The following is a 19,769-nucleotide window of genomic DNA, read 5'->3' as shown; positions in this document are numbered from 1 at the left end:
TTGGGGGATACAAAGGGGAAGAACAGAGAAACTGAGGCCCAGGGCCTTGGCGCTAGGAATGGGGAACAAGAGACAAACAGGGAAAGATAAAGGAAGACAGACAAGGAGGGGGATCTGGAAAGGTCGGGTGGGCGGGGGCAGGCCTCACCTAGCCTGGCGGGCAGGGTCTTCCGGATCTCTGGAATGCTGGGGACCGGGCTGCTGCCATAGCAGTGCGTGAAGATGGCAGCCAGCTGCTGGGTGACGGAGTCGTTCTGTGGGGCAGGGGCAGAGAGAGGGCCTGTGAGCTCGCCCGCCCGCCATGGCCGTCTGTTTATAGCTACAGACACGTCAGGCTAATTTCAAAAGTCCAGGCCTGGATTAGAGCAGCCGCTGTCTTTTATTCCTCCTGGATCTGGCTTGGCAAGAGATGCCTGTTCCTCCATCACTGAATCCCCAAATTGCTTTCCTGGCCAGGCTCCAGCCCCGACAAATCCACGGCCTGTGGCCTCGGCAGCCAGGCAGTGGGAGTCTGGGTGTGGGGGGTGCGGGAGGGTGCCGGTGTCTGTCTGCCGTGTGTCGGTCTGCGTGTCTGCGGTCTGGGCCGGAGCCCTGGAACCCGGCAAACTCAGGGTGGGGACCTGCCCAATGTCACTCACTTTGCTGGTCTTGAGGATGTCGAACATGAGCTGTAAGCCCTCGGTCACCAGCTCCTCGTTGTATTCCTCCTCCTTGATGGAGCTGAAGTCCCGCAGGAGGCTCTGCACCACCGAGTACCGCGACTGGGAGAAGGAGGTCCTCAGGGACTCGATCCAGACGTGCAGCTTCCAGGGGACGCCTGGGCGCAGGCAGGGGAAGGGCAGGCCTCAGCAGAGCGGGCCCTGGACAGACCCCCCCCCCCCCCACCGCTTTCTCGGCAGGCTCTCCCTCACTGTGGCCCCTCTGGTCCCCTAGCATCCCGCCCTGTCCCCTCATGCTGAGTGGCTCTCTCCGAAGCCAGCTGTAAAGAGCTTCCTTTTGGCCTGACAGGCTTGCTGAGGTCAGGGGGATTTCAGGTTCTCATCAGATGAGGGAGAGCCGGCCGGAGTGCCAGGAACCCGCACGGCTCAGCCTGAGGCCACGCCAGTCCCACCGTCTCTGGGGCCCTGGAACTACTTACTGGGAAGACCTGTTAATTATGAGGGATGGCCAGGTGGACTTGGATGCCTAGAAAATAGGCAGGACACATAGGCCCATGCCTATCTAGAAGGCTGAAATGAATCCTGACCTACCTCAGAGGGCTTTTACCAGCGCTCAGGTCACTGGCATTCAGTGGCACATAATTACTGTGTACCAGCTCCCTGGAGTGTGTCAGTGAGGCCATAAAGTAACTTAAAACTACTTTGTGAAGGTCATGACAAAAACTAGTAATTTTCCTGGTAATTAGAGACATAGCTTCTTACCCCCCAGCCTCATATGGATTTAAACCAAAAAGGACGGATGGCATTCCCTAGGGACACATGACTTAGGTGGCATTAGCATCCTCAGTTTGCTGACTGTAGATGGGAATGATACGCCCATTTTACAGTGAAGAACACTGAGCCTGACTGGCCGCAAGAAGGTAGCATGGCCTCCTGCTCCCCTGGCCCAGTGCTAGGGGTCTGTGTGTCGTGGCCCCTGTGAGAGCAGGGACACCGCTGCCGTGCACCGAGCGCTCGTGGCGAGCCAGAGCCAGGCCCTGTGCCTCACGTGACATCGCACTCTTAGATGAGGACCATCAGCGCCTGTGGAATGGCTGGGACCTCACCCAGGTCTGTGTCTGTCTGAGCGGCCTCCCTGGTGGAAGGGCAGTCCCACAGACTTGCAGACCCGAAGAGTGGAGAGTTCGGCCGAGTGACAGGAGAACATCCAGGTGACCAGAAAAGTTGACTCAACCCCGGGGCCGCACATCCCAGGCCGTGACCAGGCCCTGGGGCGGGGAAGCTCTGACCAGGGAGGATGAAGGGCCTGAGGCGGGGCGATGCCCTCAAGACGCACCTCTGCTGAGGACTGAGGCTCCGGGCAGCTCCTGTCCTGGCCATCAGCCATCAGGCCTGTGTAGACCGGTCCCGCCCGGTGCCCTGCTGCCTTGTGGCCCATCTGCCCCTGTGGGCACCGCCCCCTTCCTGTCTGCCGCAGAGCAGGAGACGCACGTGCGCGTGCGTGCACACGTGTGTGTACGTGCATGCCTGCGAGTTCTCACCCAGCGCCCTCAGCTCCATGGTGATGTCCACGTAGCCGTGCTCAGCACTGTAGTACATGGCCTCCTGCAGGGCCTTCGTGCGGGTCCGGCTCAGCCGCACGGGCCCCTCACTGCCGCTGCCCTGGCTGGACGCGTCACTCTCCTCCACACCTTCGGCCAGGATCTCCTCCAGGGACAGCACGTCCGCTTTGGCCTGCTGAGGCTGGGTCAGGAGCTTCCTCAGGACGTTCCTGCAGGCCAAGGGACAAAGGAGGGTGACGCCTGAGGTCCTCACCATGGACGGAACCACCTGAGGTGCCTTCCAGAGCCCCGGGGCCCATGTGGGAGCTACGGGGCACCTGTGGGCACAAAGTGCGCACGATCTCCCCCTCCCAGGCGGGCTGGGCCAGGCCTCCAGCGCCCTCCATCTGCAGCCGCCCGAGGGAGGCAGGGAGGACACCGGGGCCTCCCCTACCACTCCCCTACCATCCTGGTACTACTAAGTCATGGGCTTTGGGGCCAAGCAGGCCCCGCCATTTTGCCTGTGTGATCTCAGACAGGTTGTTCTATGTCTCTGTGCCCTGACCGCTCTGTCATCTACAGAGCAGGGTGCCAGCCTCACCCTCCTCCAGAATTAATGTCAGGCCAAGGTGATGGCATCACACGTAGAGCCTGATACATAGCGGTCCTCTGAGATAGCAGCCAATTTTACTCATGGGAAGTGTCTGAAACATAGGACATGCTCATATTCATTTGTTTTTCCTTCCTTCCATTAGGAAGAATGACCTAAAGTCAAGACGCCTGTTACACAGAATTCAGTGTGTAGAACGTTAGACTTGACGTAACGTGTTCCCGTGTACTGTTGCACTTCACCCCGTGAGATCCCACGGACGCTGCCATTCATGTGTGATGAATACAACTTGCTCAAGGTCACCCTGGGCAGGAGTACAGACTCAAACCCAGACTTCTGGTTCCATGTCCCAGGCTCATTCTGTCACATCCTGTGGCCTGGGATGGCTGCAGCATGGGCAGGTCCAAAGGTCACCTGGGGGCTGAGCCTCCTTCCGGCGGCAGCCCAGCCCAGCCCCCACCCCATTCTGTGCTGGAGGTCATGTTGTGCCACGCAGAGACCCCTCTGAGAGACTCGGGGTCATCCGGCGGTAGCTTTGCTCACCAAGTTTACAGAGCACCCACTTTGTGCCGTGCACGGGTATGTGAAGGTGAGCCAGCCATGCCTGTCCCCGATCCGTGTTCCAGAGAGAGAGAGTGGGTAGCAGGTGAGTGGACAGACGGTCTCCACGCAGGGTGAAGAGGTTTTGAGAAGGGCGTTGGAGAACAGGAAGTAGTTGTCCCGGCTGCCCCTCCCTTCTGGCCCCTCCCCTGCCTTCTAATAACCTCCTCTCTGTCTGACTTTGCCCCCCAGAGCTGCCGGATGGTTCTGGGCTCAGCCCGCTGCCTCCCCGCCACAGCCCTGGGCAGGCCTGGCCCCCACAAAGCAAGATCCGCCATCTGCTCTGGCAGCGGGGTGTGATTTCCCACACGGCCGCCAGGAGCTTCTTCGAGGCTGAGCCATATGCTGTGCGAAGGCCCCGGGGGTCCAGGAGGCCACCGTGGGCCCGGAGAAGAACCACTGAGCACAGGAAAGGACGTGGCCCCGAGATGGGTCAGTACTGGAGTCTATAGGAAATGGGAGAGCCTGCCCTGGGTGTTGGGAGACCCAGGCTGCAGTCCCGGTCTGCCGGGAACGAGCTGGGGGGCCTCTCCCAGCAAGGGGACCTCTCTGCCACCCAGTGTCTCTGGGCGTCCAACATCTGAGGCCTCTCTGCTGATCGAGGACCTGCTCGTCTTTCTGGGTGGCTTACATGCACAACTCCCATCTGGAAAGATCTCTAGCTCTTTTGCTGCCCCCGGGGGAGCCTGTTTCGTGCTCCCACATCGCACGGGGCGGGAACCCCAGGTGGGTACCTGTGGCCATGGGCGGCTGAGTGGCTGAAGCAGTTCATATCCTCATGGAGGGAGGAGGCCATGCCATTGGCTTCCAGCATGCTGAGTAGGGGATCAGCGCCTCGGCTCAGCAACAAGCTGACCAGCTCGTAGTTCCCTGGAAGACAAGGCCGACGAAGGATGCTACCACTGCCCACAGCACCGCGCCTGTCTGCTGGCCCCCACCTGGGTGCCGAGCTCTAGAGAAACACTGATGAATGGGGCCAGGGGGAGGCCTCAGACGGAGGGGTTTCAAGGCTCACCCCAGGGATCTGGGCACGGGGCCGCAAGTCCAGCTACGGGCCGAGCCAGCTGTATACCTACCAGCTGCAGAGGCTAGCTGCAGCGGTGTCTCCGTGTAGCTGTCCTCACCGCCAGTCACTGCTGAGCCCTCCACGTGGGCACCGGCATCCAGTAGCAACTGCAGGGCACAGGACAGGACACGTCAGTGTAGCAGGGAGTATCTGTGAGAAAGGCCTCGACGAGTTCCCTCTAGGCATGTGACCGAGACCCTACTCCCCCTGGGCAGCCGAGGAACTGGAACTTTAGAACTTGGAGTTAGCCTCAGGGCTCCATGTTTCTAGAATCTGCACCTCTGTTCTTGTGACTTTGGACCAAGCCCCTAAGCCGTGGGGACATCTGAACTGTTTCTCGCTTTTAAATGCTTTCCTGGGGAGGGACGCCTGGGTGGTTCAGTCAGTTAAGGGTCTAACTTTGGCTCAGGTCACGATCTCGTGGTTCACAAGTTCGAGTCTCACGGTGGGCTCAGAGCCTGGAGCCTGCTTCAGATTCTGTGTCTCCCTCCCTCCTTGCCCCTCCCTGGCTCGTGCTCTCTCTCTCTCAAAAATAAATAAATGTTAAAAAAAAATTAAAATTAAAAAAAATGCTTTCCTGTGACTTAATTGTGGTGACCTTTCTAAAAAATTATGCAAATGAACAGAGTGGAAAGTATCATCCCAATCCAGCAGGGGAAACTGAGGTGGGGGAACTGAGGTTCTGGGAGGCAGCAGAAGTAGTGGGAAAGGCACAGGTATTAGGCCCAGAATGAGCCGAGTGCCAGTGCCGGCCACCAACCAGTCAGGGACCTGGGGCACAAACCTCAACCCCTCTGGGCCTCGGCCTTCCTCATCTGGAAGACGGCAAGAGGCCGTTGATACGAAATGGCACTCAACCCACCACGGGGATCCAATAACCAGAAGGTTCTCACTGAGAGGTCTGGCAAGCAACCCGGGGCTGAGAGGCGCAGGACTGGGGGGAAAGCTCGTCATCCAGGGCGCCTCTCTCCGTGCCGGCAAGGGCAAGATGGCCCGGGGCTGGCGGATACTCGGCAGTTCCAGCTGAGCCGGGCCGGCTTTGCCTCGGGGCAGGGGCGGTGTCTGCACTGCCCCAACAGGCCACCGCCGGCTGCGTCTCACCTTCCCTGACCTGACAGGCTGCTCCGGTGGGAGCACTTCCATCCTTCCCGGGTTTCTGGACACCAAACCCTTCTCGGAGCCTGCACCCGGCAGGCCAGCCTGCACGGCAGCTGTCTCACACCCGGAGACCAGGTACGAGGGGTCGAGGCTGCCCTCCACGCCTCCACTGCATCGCCTTTCCGGGTGGCTTACATGCACAACTCCCATCTGGAAAGCTCTCTAGCTCTTCTGCTGCCCCTGGGGGAGCCTGTTTCGTGCTCCCACATCACACGGGGCGGGAACCCCAGGTGGGTACCTGTGGCCATGGGCGGCTGGGAGGCGGGGAACGGCCGTCAGCTGGAGGCTCTTGTCGGTCAGAACCCAGCTGTGGCTGCCGCCTGAGCCAGTGTGCCAAGGTGGGGGAGGTGGAGGCCTGCCCGATGGGGCGAAACTGGGCACCAATCCAGGCAAGTCCAGGGCACGGCCCTGCAGGCCGCCGGTCTGGGCTAGGATGGAAGCCTGCTCGGGTCGTTAGGACGGCAGTAACCAAAAAGCAGGCAGGATAGGGCAGCGGGCCTGGTGAAGACCACTCACTGAGTCACTGCCACAGCCCAGGGCTGTGCTGACAATGATGAATAGCCTGGACATGACCTCGGCCCTCAGAGGACTTGCAATCTAGCAGACAGACGGACAGACAGACAGACAGACAGCAAGGTGTAACGCGAACTCCCAGGAAGGGGCGTGCAACCCTGTATACCCCAGTGGCCTGAGGAGCAAAGGAGTCTGGGAGTCGAGCGGCAGTGTGGCTGGTGTCCTACCCGGGGTGGGACGCCGCTCTGCTCTACTTCTGGGCCCGAACCCCATACTCACACCGGCCACGGCTACCTTGGGCCGAGGTGGGCACCGTGTGGCGTAGCCTGGCTTGACCCCTGAGCTGTGCCCCTCTGAGTGCCCTCAGGAACCGGGAGACTGAAAGACTGGGCCTGTTAATGGGGACGGGCAGAGCCAGAAGGACGCCATGATACCGAGCCGGCTCTGGGGGACCATTCACGAGGGAGGAGAACGAGCTCGAGGTGGGGGTGGGGGGAGATGGCTGGAGGAGGGAAGACAGAGCACATCTGCAGCTTCCAGCACGCCCCGGGACTCCCTGACAGACCCGGAGATGCCAGCCAGGCCTGCTACTGCTCAGGCCTGGGTCTTACTTGCTGAGGCCACACATATCCTTGTATGAAAGCCCTCTGCCTGAGGCAAAGTAGGGGGCGGGGTGGGGCCCGCCCTGCTGACCCGGTGGCTGACTCTAAGCAGTACCTCTGCTCTCTCTGATTCCAGGCGGCCGCTGGCTTGGGCCAGGCAGGGGCTGCGTCTGGGGCCCGGCGCACCTGGCAGAGGCTCACCTGGACTACAGAGATGTGTCCGTGCAGCACAGCAAACGTCAGCGATGTCCAGTGCCGGCTGTCAGGGTGGATGGAGGGGTGCCTGGGAGAGTTGCTTGGAACCTGGAAAATGCCACGGATGAGCGGTTTTTGTGGGCGAGTGACATTCCCGGGCAAGATACACATGCGCCTGAGCTAAGGGGGTATCCCGCAGGGATGGGGACTAGGAGCCAAGTCGAGGGCTTTCCGGGTTCAACCGGCAACGTCTGCCTGGAGCGCCATGTAGACAAGGCTCAAAAGGATGTTTAAGGGCGCCTGGGTGGCTCGGTCGGTTAAGCGTCCAATTTCGGCTCAGGTCATGATCTCGTGGTCTGTGAGTTCGAGCCCCGCGTCTGGCTCTGTGCTGACAGCTGGGAGCCTGGAGGCTGCTTCGGATTCTGTGTCTCCCTCTCTGTGTGCTCCTCCCTCACTCACACTCTCTCAAAAATGAATAAATGTTTAAAAAAAAAGGATGTTTACTTAGCGCCGCTGGCCCTGGGCAGATCCACCGCAGGAAGGGCACCAGGCCGCAGAGGGAAGCAGAGCTAAATGCATCTGGGGACGGTGGATGTGGTAGGGGCGGGAGGGGACGAGGCTGGTTAAGAGGGACCGGTGTTACGGTAACAGAACCATGGCCATTCTCTCCACTCACCCCCCTGCTCTCAGACACAAAGCCCAAGTTTGAGGCAATGCCCTCTCTGCCGTTATCTCCGTACCCATTCCTCCAAGAACCATTTAGCCGGTTGTCCAAAACACTGCACCCAGCGTGGCTGATGGACACCTTGGGTGCTCCCTTGCTGGGCCAGCGGCCCGGCTGTGGCTCTTTGGGGCCTGCTCACCTGGATGTCCAAGTTCGCTCCCGCGTCAATCAACATCTGGACCATCGCTTCATCCCCAGCAGCGCAGGCATACATCAGCGGCGTCAGACCCTGTGTGAACCAGAGGCAGACGCTAAACCATCTGGAAACAGACACAGTGACACGTACTCCACAGGCCTCGGTCCCAGAAACCACCGTCCCGTCTCCTGCTTGACTCGGCTGCTCGTCCTGAGCAGTCCTGTGTCATGGCCCAACCTCTGCCCTTTCTGGGCCCACTGGACACGCCACATGTGAAGGGTGAGCAGGGGACAGTTCCACAGGCACTGTGGGACACAGGGGTGAGGAGCCCGGGCCCCGCAGCTGGACTCGGGCACAAAGGTCACCTCTGCCACGGCGAGCTGTAAACTTAGTCCAGGTTACTGGTCTCCCTCTGTGCCTCAGTTTCTTCATCTTTAAAAGGAGGATAACGACAGTATCTACCTCAGAGATTTGTGAACAATACGAGTTACTACGTGTAAAGTGCTCAGTACAGAGCAAGCTTACCTTAAGAGCTACCTAATTAAAAGAACACAATGAATGACCCCATCCCTGCTACTGTCACGCTGCCATAGCCTAACCCGCCCCAGGCCCTGCGCGCCTCATCGCCCTGCGAAGTGATTCACATGCAGCGTCTCATTTAGTCACCGTAATATCCCTGTTAGGGAGGCTCTATTCTCATCCCCACTGTACAGACGAGGCACAGAGAGACCCAAGGCAAGGTCACACAGGGTGCGGGAGGAAGGGCCGGCCCTGGAACCAGACCCACCTGAGCTGTGAAGCTCACGCTCCGGGGCTGCGCACGGAGGGCGGAGAGGGCTCTGCCTTGACCATTTCGTGCTACTGAGCAAGTCAGCGCTTTTCCGAAAGCTGAGGCCCAGTCCCTCCCTGCGTTTGGGCGGACGGTTTGTGGGGCCGCCTCCTGGCTGGGAATCTTTCTCCGTGGCCAGTAATAGCAAAGACAGCAGTGGAAAGTGTTATTCCACAGCTGGATCCTGGCAAGCGTTTGTCTGGAGCCCTGCGATGTTATTTATTAGGTTATTTGTGTGTAGACAAGATCTCCTTACCTCATAAATCCTTGCCTAGTGCCCAGAGATAAAGAAATGGCCTGACATTAGTCATGGGCGAGAGGGCTGTTTACCCACAGATCATTCTATAAATACCAAGGTTGAGGGAACAACAGGATCGAGCATTTAGAGAGGAGCCAAGCGCTGCAGAGTGAGGCTCGGGCTTTGTCTCAGCCCCTGCCGCACATGCTCGACTTCTTGTTTCCCCACACATCTGTGCACGGTTCAGCATTTAAGTCGGGGGGTCTTGTGAGAAGCAACTGTCAGCCCCATCCCCGAGGCAGGTACAGGAAGACGGCTGGTGACCAGCGCTCACAGATAACCGCTGTCGTCCTCGCGAGGACAACAGGACCCAGAACGAACATTACTGAGCCTTAACTACGTGCCTGACGCGGACGTGTCCCCTAACCCTACGGGGCAGGCACCGCCGGCCCCCTTTGCTGGGGGCGAGGCAGCCCGTCCGAGACGCCAGGGCTTTGACAGGGTGGACGGCCCTGCACCCCGAGGAGGAAGAGGATGCCCCAGGACAAAAGCTCCTGCAAGGCCCTGGGACCTGTGCTGACAGAGGCGCCCCAGGGAGATCTGACGCCCAGCCTGTCGCCTCCCCGCTGCCCTGCCTCGGCACTTCCCTGACCCTACCCCAGCAGGTGTCCTGACTGCCCCACCTCCGTGCTCTTGCTCTCCGGGTCATCTCCTGTCCCGGGAGTGCCTGTCCCATTGCTCTGTGCTTCATCCCCCTGCTCCTCCCAAGGCAAGGTCCTCCTGGCTCTGGCTGGGCTCGGACTCCTCCAGGGGACCGCCTCTCCCGCCACTCCACCTGACCCGTCACCAGTCCAGGGCCACCCGGCCTTGGGGTTCACCTGGCACATCAGCCCGCCCTGTCCTGTGCTGTCATCTCGTGGGAGAGCATTCCACCCAAGTCCTCCGCTGTCACCGCGCCTTCCGCACGCTTCCGTGTGGCCTTCCAAATTGCAGTGCCATCACCTCCATGGCAAGGACTCACAAGGCCGCGTCAGATAAACAAACCGGACAGTGCCTTGTGGCGAAGGGCCTGGAGTCAGATGGCTTGTAAGCCCAGCTCTGCTCCTTGCTAGCTGTGTGACCTTGGGTAAACCAACTTCTCTGTACCTCAGTTTCCTCATCAGTAAAATGGGGATAATGATAGTACAGACATCACAGGGCTGCTGTCAAGATTGAATGAGTTCATCTGTGCAAGGTGCTTTGAACAGTGCCTGGAACATAGCAGTGAGCTCTATAAATGTGAGCTCTTCAGAGCAAAAACAATAAAGTAAACAAACAAAAAAAAACCTTCAAGTTAAAGTCTATCTAAAATTATAAGTCACTTCCAACGCTTCCTTTTCCAGCTCGATTTTACTCCTTAGCACTTTTCACGAATCTGCTCTGTATTGGACATTTCTATTTCCTAGCACATGTTTGCCTGCTACTGCCACCAAGGCGGCGGGTTCCACGGGCCTGGCACGCAGGAGGCGCACGAGGTGCCCTAAAGCACACCCTCGTGACTGACGCCCAAAGCTGGAAATCCAGCTGACTCCTCTGGACTTTGTCCCAGCCCTGCGCCATCTGGGACAGCCTCCAGCCCTCCAGACAGTGGAGGCAGAACCTCCGTTACAAGGGTTTTCCAAGGGGTGCTAGGAAGGTCCTCGAGCTGACGTCTCACCAGGAACAGGCAGGGCGCGATTTGGGAGGCCGCCCGTTTGTCAGCAGCACAGAGATGAGCGGCTCTCAGGTTTGGGACAGAAGGACTGGGCCACCACCCGGCAATGACGAGGCCCCGACTCTATGCCCTACGCCTGGCTAGCGGAGCTCTCCGCACGCACCTGGTCGTCCATAGTGTTCACCCCGTCCGGGCCCAGGGCCTCGATCGCCTGGTTGATGAGGTCTGTCCTTCCGCAGTTGAGCATGCGGAAACCCAGGTCCTGGTTGAATTTTTCGGTAGCCGCTCGGGCATCCAGCCTCCGGAAGGAGCTGAAACAGCACTCGGGTCTGTGCAGTGTGCAGAAAAGACCCACAGGTGTGTGAGTGTGACCACGTGTGACACTTTTGGCTAGAACATTGCCCCTCAAGGAGACATGGCACAGCTACGCCAGGCTGAGGGGGGGGATGACAGAGCGGATGGGAAGGACAGGAATCGCTATTGGATCGGCAAAGAATGGCCTTGGCGTGCGCCATGCTGCCAAGCGTCCATACTTCCGTTCTTCTACACACACGACACAGAAGAGCTGTCCACCATCAGGGAACCAGGTCCCATCAGAAATAACCCACCAGGGGTTCAGCCTGAGGAGGAAGCAGCTCCAGTCGGGGTGTGGACTTGGCAGTGAACTTCCTGCGGGGAGAAGGCTGCACCCGGCCTACGGGATGGCCACTGTGGCCAAGTTCCAGTTCCTGGCTCTACGCCCTCTCTCCTGAAGGCCTCCCGAGGAGGCCCAGAATTACCAAACAGATGGTGGAGAATGGCCCAGAAGCCCACTGCCATCAAGCCATCCTACCAGTGAGGGTCATGGATTAAAAACCACATCTACAAGAGGGCGCGGGACAGGCTTCCCATAGGTGGCTTCAGCCTGGAGCCCTGGTTGGACCGAAGTGTGGAAAGTTCACGTCCCAGAATGACTTTGGGAATTTGCCGTGGAGACAGAGGAGGCTATAACTATAACTGGGGTTGGGGCAGAGGGTCAAAAAAAAAAAAAAAAAAAAAAAAAAAGATGCAAGGCTCTCATACAACAGTAGCCACAGAAACCATTCTTCAGACAACTTTAGGAGACCAGTCCAATACAAGATGGCCATGCTGGGAAGGAAATTAAGAGCCACGGCCTGGGCCATATAGACCTGGGTTCAAATTTAGGCAAGGCAGCTTTGCTAGCTGAGTTTCTCCATTTGTAATATGGGCTTTACAGCACCCCCTTCTCTAAAGTTGTCCTGAGGCCCAAGATAACACATGTGGAAAGGAAGGGCTCAGCCCAGCGCCTACACCGGGAAGAATTCAGGAAAACAGTGGCAAATACAGGAACAGAGAAGAAGAGGGACCCGCCTCTGCTGCTCGTGCCCAAATATCCCAAAGAGCCAGACTGTGAGAGCTCTCCTGTCCAAACCCAAACACGTGTCTGCTCTGTGCACCTGACCAGCGGCTTTAGAAGATGAACCCAGAAAGCAGCCAAGGTCGGGAGTGATTAGTTCTGACAGGCGTGGTCACGCAGGGGCACCACGGTGGGGGGATGGGGGGGCCCTCCCAACCTCCAGGAGCGGGAGGGGCGAGGGAAGCCCGGCGTGGAGCCCAAGCCCTTCAGCCTCACTCCTCCCCAGGTCCGTACTTGAGCTGCCGGGGCTCACAGTCCAGGCCGGGCAGCAGCAGCCGGGCGGCCTGCCGGATGTCGCCGCTGTCCACGGTGAGGCTGCGGCGATGCTCCGCGTAGGTGATGGCCACGCGCATCCACTCCATCAGTGGCGGCAGCAGCATGAAGGGCCTGTGAGGCAGCAGAGAGAGAGGGTCAGGCCGGTGGGGGGCCCCCTCCCATGCACGCTCAGCGAACGGCTGTAGAGGCCGGTCACCCGTAACCTTCAGGCTGAGAGGTGTGGAGGGGGCTGGCTCCCTCTCCTCGCTGAGACCCCAGTGTGCCCCATTCCACAGACACTGTCCTGGGTCAGGAGAAATTCCCATCATAGGCCACGTGTGGAACTGAGGGCCTGAGGTGACCAATGAAACAAGGCGTTTGCCGGTGCGTCAAGTTGGGAGCTCCCATCCCCCCTCCCCAAAGAATTCAGATGGGGTCTCCGGGTCTCGGTCTGCAGAAGGGAGAGACTGCCTCCCGGGTGGTGGGTGCGTGCAGGGGACAGAGTCCAACAGACCCGGGCGGGCCCCCAACCCAGCTTTGCCGTTAGCAGCTGTGTTCCATCACCACAAACACAGCCCGGGCCTGCTCCCTGCATCTGTGAGATGGGGTAACACCTGCTTCTCAGGGCTGTCGTGAAGCTATGTCAGATGATGTGGATCACACTACACGTGCATAGTTGATGTCATTCCTTCCTCAACCTGCACCTGGGCTGAGGTGGGCCCCACGTCACTTCCTATGACAGGCCAGAGCTGCCTCCGCTCCAAGTCCTACGGGGAGGAAGAGTCTCGGGGTCCAACACGAAGAACCCACGGCCACAGCGACGTGGGGAGCTAGGTGGAAGCAGGGAGAGACTTCTGCTCCTGAGGCCTCTTGAGTTGCAAACTCCAGGGGGCACCATTCCCAAGGTATTCCCTGTGTCACCAGGGGGCGCCATGCACAAGGCATGTGACTGGTGCCCCGGGGCATTGGGCAGTACAGCTGCACCTCCACGCAGGGTCCTGCCCTCTCCCTGCCCCAGGCCCTCCCACCCCCATCGTGCTGGATCTACATTTCATCCGAGAGCGGCTTTCCTCCTGTCCTATCCTCCTGTCCTCCGTGAGTTCTGGCAAGTCTCCCATGGCGAAGACCTCCTGGGGAGACCACTTCACAGTCCAGTGGATCTCACTTCCACGGGCGGCCCTGACAGCCAGTTTTCAGCTTTATGACTCGATGGACAACCAGCCTGCTCTGCCCACAACATTCCTTGCCTGGTCACAAGGGTGAGGCAGCCCTGGCGCGCTGCCCCTTGTGGCTGTTCTCTCTAATGACAGCCTGAGTCCACCTCTTGTTCTGTGTGTGCTCCCCGCCCTCCTGATGCCTCCGCACCCCACGCCCTCCGACGTCCTGGGCTCCTGGAGCATTAGGCCTCTGCTGTCACCACCATCTTACTCCTAGACATGCAGAGAGGTACTGTGACCGGGAAAAAGACTTCCATTCTCCTTTTTCAGTCACTAAGTCAGTCGACTGCAGGGAATCAACGTTGAGACCCTCAGATCTCTGGTCTCAGGTTTCCGAATGCTTAGGATATTGTCAAAATTTTAAGAGCTTCTCTCATTGAGGACAAATGATGCTTTTATTTATTTTTTAAACAAAATTAAACCAGATGTAACCCTGCAGGTGGTTACCTGGGAAGCTATTTTGACATTCTGGGCTCTGTCATTTCAGAAAATGTACCAGGGTCCAAGTGTAGTAACTGCAGTGGTGAGGACGAGTTACAGGCTGAGGAAGCCTGGCTGGCCCTGGCTTCAAGGGTGCCCTCACCCCAACCCATTTCCAGTCCTGGCTCACAACATTCACCAGGACACAGCAGACCAGCAGGCACCTGCCTTCCTACCTCCTCAAGAGAATGAATCTGCTCTCGCCTTGGCCCGTCTAAATCCTGTTTACCCTTCAAGGCTCAGTTCCAGTACCACCTCTTTCCAGAAGCCCTCCCACTCCAAGATCCAAGATCCCTTAGAACTTGCTCTTCCATCATTGGATGTGTCTCATCTTCCTGAGTAGACTATTCCGCCTTGGGACAAAAACGATGGCTTGCTCATGTCTGTGTACTCCCAAATATCCCCAGCATGGGACCTGAACATAATAGGTCCTCAATAAACGCTGGCTGAATGACTAAAAGTATGGCCGAGCTTCAGGAACTTACTACGATGCGTCTTAAGTTTTTAATTCTGGACCAACTCCTATTTCTGCCCAGAAAAGAATGGCATGTAATTTTCAAGGGCACAGTGTTGACTTGCTAGAGTGGGAAAGCCAAGGCTCTATGGAAGAAGCCTGTAGAATGTAGGAAGAAACAACAAGCCATTTGTGCACTACTCCTCTGTTTATAACAATTTTCTTGATTATATATGCCCATTTGAATTCTCTGTAAATATTCTTGGATTTTCCAATTCTTGCATTGCAATGCTAGAAGGCAAACTCAGAGACATGTTTCTATATATAACAGTCCTTTGGATCCAAGGGGAAGGCTTTATCTAAACCACCAGCATTGGGACTGAAGTATAAATGAAAAGATAGTTCATGGGTTTGCCAACCATTCTTCCCTGTTGTGGCCAACAGCCAAGACCAAGTGCCAAGTACGGTCACTGAAGCTCCAAGTGGCATCTCCCAGCTGCACTAGGGGAAATCCAAGAGGGAACTTGGGGAATCACCAAGTCTAATCAGATGGTGTTATGATTCATATGCTCTGTGCCTCTTAGAACTCAGCACATGAAAAAAACAGTATCAATAACTTTGGTGGGCAGGTATTGGGGATTGGCTCATTCAGCCTCCATTTTGCTGTCTTTGTTGGAGACATAAAAAGCTGAAAACTACACTTCCCAGACTCCTTTGCAGCTGGGGTTCTGGATGCAAATTAGGTTTTGCCATTAATATGTAGTTCCATGAGATCTGGTAAATGGATGTGAGACAGAGGCCATCCTTGTGCCCCCTTTGCCTGTTTCTGGTAGCAAGCCAGGTCATGAAGCATGAGGTCTATTTTTTCTTTTCTCATACAACATTCCAGTGTCCATTTTCCACCTTCCTGAGTGCTTCAAAGGCAGTGGTAGTGTTACTGAAAGTGACGACAAAGATTTCTTGATTGCAGCTTCAGTCCTGAGTTGCATTTCCAGGGAACGTCTCAGAGGGAGCAGTCCCCTTGGTTGGATGCGTTCGGTTTTGTCCTCGAGCCCGATCCTTGAGCCCTTCTAATGATTCTGTTGGCATCTAATTCCTTGCATTAAATCCCTTTCTGCTTAAAATACCTAGAGTGGTTTCTGGTTCCTGAATTGAACACTGGCTGATATTCTCAACATACAGAAATCCTCCAGGGTTAAGAGTGTCCCTCTGCCTCTGGGGTAGTGGCTGGCATCCACCTGTCCACAAACAAGGCGGTACCAGCCCCCAAACTGACCTCTTCAGGCTCTTTTCCTTGGCCTACCCCTTGACCCTGTGGTCCAAGAGAAGATAAAATGACAAGCAATTCATGGACTTACTCAGTAACATCCTTCCCTTAACCTGTGGGTTCCAGGCTCCTATTTCCTTTCTGGTAATTTCATCTCGCCCACTGAACATGCTGAGAAGCTGGCCTGTATTTCTGGACATTCTGGAAAATCCCTATAAAAACTCCCATCTGTACTGGCGGCGGCTACATCCTAACTGCAGGGTGAAAGGGCTCCAGAGGAGCAAGGCTAGGAATGACTGACATCTGCATTGTCCTCAGGGTCTCCAGCTTTTCTCCCTCCCAAAGAAAAAGGCTGTTTCCCCCCTCTTGCCATTCTTCTACACTGAGCTTGGCCACAAGCCTTTCATGGCTAGGGCGGGCATCTGCTGTGCCCGAGGCAGGGAGAGGGGGCAGGGCTGAAGGAACCCCCTTTGTGCTGCCACTCTGTGGCCAGGTTTCCCCCTCGCTGGGTCCAGTACCTCTCAATAGTCGTTCTGGAGTGTTCTGGTCACAGGACGCCCTTTGTACTCTTACAAATTATTGAGGCCTCCAAAGAGCTTTTGCTTATGTGCGTTATCCTACCACTATTTACTGTATCAGAAATCAAAACAGAAAATGTTGAAACATCTGAACATGCACGTTCACATCCCCCATCAGCCACCCGTGATACTGTTATCACACGTCACACAGCCTCTAGAAAGCTCCCCTGGACATTTGTGGGGAAATGAGAGTGAAAAGGCAAATAACCCCTTCTTATTAGGAAAATAATTTTGACTCTGTAGACTCCTGAAAAGTCTCAGGACCCCAGGGGTTCCCAGACCACACTTCGAGCCTCACTACCTTAAGACAAGTCTGTTCTTGGGCTGAGCACGACGCTGGGGTTCTGCCTCTGGCGGCACACGGTCTGGCCATTTCCACAATCGTGTATGCTTTGAATGCACCTGCCTGGCCCAGCGAACTGAGGCTCCTACCCCCTGCCCCGCAGTGTCCTCGCTGGGAGAAAGCCTCCCTGTCCTGGAAGCAGGTGCGTTGACTCTAGAACCCGGGGCAGATCAGTACACTCTTTGGGCCTGTGTTCCTATTAAAGAAGGGATGTCAGTAGCTTCTAGATGTTTTCTCCATTGTGAGAATCTCTTTTGCGGTCTCCTAGACTCCACATGACAATAGCTGTATGTATCTGCAGTGATCAAGACCGTGGGTTCCAGAGAGGACCTCCTGGGTTGGGATCCGGTGTCCCTCCCAATGAATTCAGTCATGATCCTGCCCAAGTTACCCCACCCTCAGCCTCAGCTGTGCCATCAGCAAAATGGGTATAGACAATAGGACCGCCTCACAAGAAGCATGTATGCGAAGTGCTTAGCACAGCATTTGGCACACGCCAAGTTCTCAGTAGAGGTTAACTATTAGTACTACGTTAGTATCTGCTGATAGAGAAAACACATACTAGCAAAAAAGCCAATAGGAATCTGGTCCTACTAAATGCCTCAGCCGTGGCCTTCTTCAAGTCCAGCCAACTCTCCCCTCCCCCGGCCCTCCAGCAAGTATAAACACGCAAAGCTTGCAAAAGCCTGCCAGCAAACTGCCCATCACCCACTCCATCCCAGCTCATAAAACAGACAAAACAAATGCAACCAGCATGTTGAGTGGGATCCGGAAGCTGTTTCTGGCAGTGCAGGTTCTGGGCCTTGGCAGTCAAGGATCTCACACAGGGGACGGGGTGACAGCAAGGGACACAGACTCACGAACGTGTGAGGTGGGAGGCGGGCATGGAATTACCGCCAGGGACCTGCACCCCCCCTGGCCGCCCCAAGTGCTGTTGGTGGCCTAACCTTAAAACCATCACCCGCATGAACACACACACATCAGGTGGGGTTGCTGCTGTGACAAACCAAGCCACCTAAAAGGGTCATTGACTGGCAGTGTATGTCTTTCTGTGCATAAAACAGCCACTACCGTCACCTGGGAATGTTCAGGAAACGCACCAGTATAAACGGGGCTTCTACGTGGAGAGGCTGGGAACTGCCTGACCAAGTCCTCTTAGTTGCTAGGGGAGGAAATAGAAACCCCACGAGGCCAAGTGTCTCATCCAGCAGCAACGGGGAGACCGGATCCACGTGTCATGACTCAGTTTCTCCTCATCTCTCTTTAAATGAATCATATACCTGAGCCTGAGTATATCAAGCCAAGGATCTCATAAGGCCCTTTGACGGGGCTGGGCCTGCAAAAGCCATTTTTCCCCCTTAAAAAAAAAACAAAAGAGAATAAACTTCTTAAGGCTTGGTTTTAAGAGGTCCCTGCAGCCTGGAAAAAAATAAATAAATAAACCCTGCCCCACTCAGCAAGCATATGATTTATTGGGATTACAGCCCTGTAAGCAGTGTCTTAACAACATGGAACAGGAAACGACTCTAATTTCCAGCTCAAAGCGGGCTCTGTTCTTCCCGGAGGTGGGCAGCAGCCTCAGAGAGAGAGGCAGGTTGGCAGAGGGGCACAGGCCCGTAACTGGAGGCTGTGCGACCCAAGCCCTGGGCACGAGAAAGCCTTGTGCTTCTGTCCCCAACTGGCAGGTATGTTCCCCCCGTGCCCACCTGCGAGGAAGCGGATATGAGCACGCAGGCAGCCCCACGGACGTGCCCACCGGCCGGGCAGGGCCTCAAGACCTGGCCTGAGCTCAGCCCTGGGAAAACCGGGCTGTGGTTTCTTCACTTCCACTCTTGGCAGGGAGCACGGAGGGCTCGGGTGCGGGCCCGGCTCTGGGGGCCGGGAGGGCTTGGGGAGGTCCACGCCGCCTCAGGCTCCCTCTCTAATGAGATGTCCCCATTCCCCAGTACGCCCAGCCCACCCTGCCTGTGTGCACCCTTAGTACGGGCGAGGAACCTCACAGGGGCCCGCCAGAATGTCTCCCACCCTCAGCCCTAAATTCTTCCCCTGACTTCGCCCCACCTTCAGCTGGGGCCCCCGCCAAGCCGTGGGGTTGCACAGGGTGATCTCCCTGCTGCACGCACTGCTCCCACGTCCCTCCCCGCCGTGCCGTCCGGGCTGGGGCTGCAGAGTGGCACCATCAGGAACCGGCTCAGAGGCCAAGCTTTGTCCAATCGAATGCAGTTCTTCTCTGGGAGAAGGCCGGCTCTCCCATGCCGGCTCTGAGGCCTTCACCACAGGTTGCCTAAGATTTCTGAGAGCCGCTGTGGCCTCAAACACCAGGCCAAACCGTCCAGGAAGGAAAAACCCACTGCTGTCCCACCAGAGTCAGATGCTACTTGCAGCACAAAGGGAGCAATTCTAGTCCGGTTCACATCTTGGACTAATTAGTTTTCTAGAATTGCTTGGTAAACCGGAATGGTTTGGCCTAGCTTGGAGTCACAGTTGGGAAAGCATCTCTCCTCCGACCCCCAGGCCTATCTGCTCCACCGGCCCCTCTGCCTCAGGACCTGGAGCGGCTGACCCACGGCAGAGTCTCCCCGTGGGGTCAAGGGACCGCTGTCAGAGGCAGAGCTCAGGGCTTTCTGAGGGGGAAATACACTGCTCTTATTAAAACTCACGTGTTACGGATTAGAGGTGCTAAAAAGCCCTGTAGTTGCCCAGATACGCATATGGATATAAATTTAGAACACACCAAGTCAGGAGTAGCTGTGAGCAATTTCTCTGCCTCTTCCCGGTGACTGCCCATCAGGCTCCATGGGAGCCACAAAGTGGGCACTGGGGCGGGAGGCCAGTCGTGTGAATACTGGGGCATCTTGGTTTGGCTCCTGAAAACAAAAAAAGAGGCTCCAGGAAAAAACAGAGAAACACGAAGAGCTAGCATCTACAGAGCACGCTAAGCTCCTGGCACCATTTCAAGCCCTTCACATCTCTTGACTCCTTCGATCCTCCTCTCTGTGTCACAAAGCAGGTACTATTATCCCATTTTACACACGGCGAAACTGAGGGCTGGAGAGGTGAAGTAACTTGCCCCCAACGACGCACCTGGGTAAGAGGCAGAGCTGGGATGCAGTCCCTGGCAGTGTCCCCCAGCCCCCGAGCTCCTACACGGTACCTTCCGCTGTCACTCAGCGTAGAGAGTTGGCCCTGGTCTT

The 19,769-nt window shown here is 56.8% G+C and overlaps 1 protein-coding gene across 1 annotated transcript in view; it reads right to left on the bottom strand.

The window, feature by feature from the left end:
- Window positions 1–19,769, bottom strand: part of ABTB2 (ankyrin repeat and BTB domain containing 2) — a 175,707-nt gene that overhangs the window by 8,819 nt on the left and 147,119 nt on the right. Inside the window, exons 4-12 of the mRNA XM_086677706.1 lie at window positions 12,216–12,368; window positions 10,728–10,893; window positions 7,808–7,897; window positions 6,951–7,052; window positions 4,487–4,583; window positions 4,145–4,280; window positions 2,201–2,430; window positions 639–817; window positions 149–254 (exon numbers count right to left, since the gene is read on the bottom strand). Of these exons, the coding sequence (XP_086533832.1) occupies window positions 149–254; window positions 639–817; window positions 2,201–2,430; window positions 4,145–4,280; window positions 4,487–4,583; window positions 6,951–7,052; window positions 7,808–7,897; window positions 10,728–10,893; window positions 12,216–12,368 (1,259 nt within the window). The remainder of the gene's footprint in view (window positions 1–148; window positions 255–638; window positions 818–2,200; window positions 2,431–4,144; window positions 4,281–4,486; window positions 4,584–6,950; window positions 7,053–7,807; window positions 7,898–10,727; window positions 10,894–12,215; window positions 12,369–19,769) is intronic.

Source organism: Puma concolor, chromosome D1 (assembly GCF_028749965.1).
Source record: "Puma concolor isolate L17-30 chromosome D1, mPumCon1.1.hap2, whole genome shotgun sequence".
Classification (NCBI taxonomy): domain Eukaryota; kingdom Metazoa; phylum Chordata; class Mammalia; order Carnivora; family Felidae; genus Puma; species Puma concolor.
The sequence above is the reverse complement of the archived record's forward strand: the minus strand, read 5'-3'. Positions and strand labels throughout refer to the sequence as shown.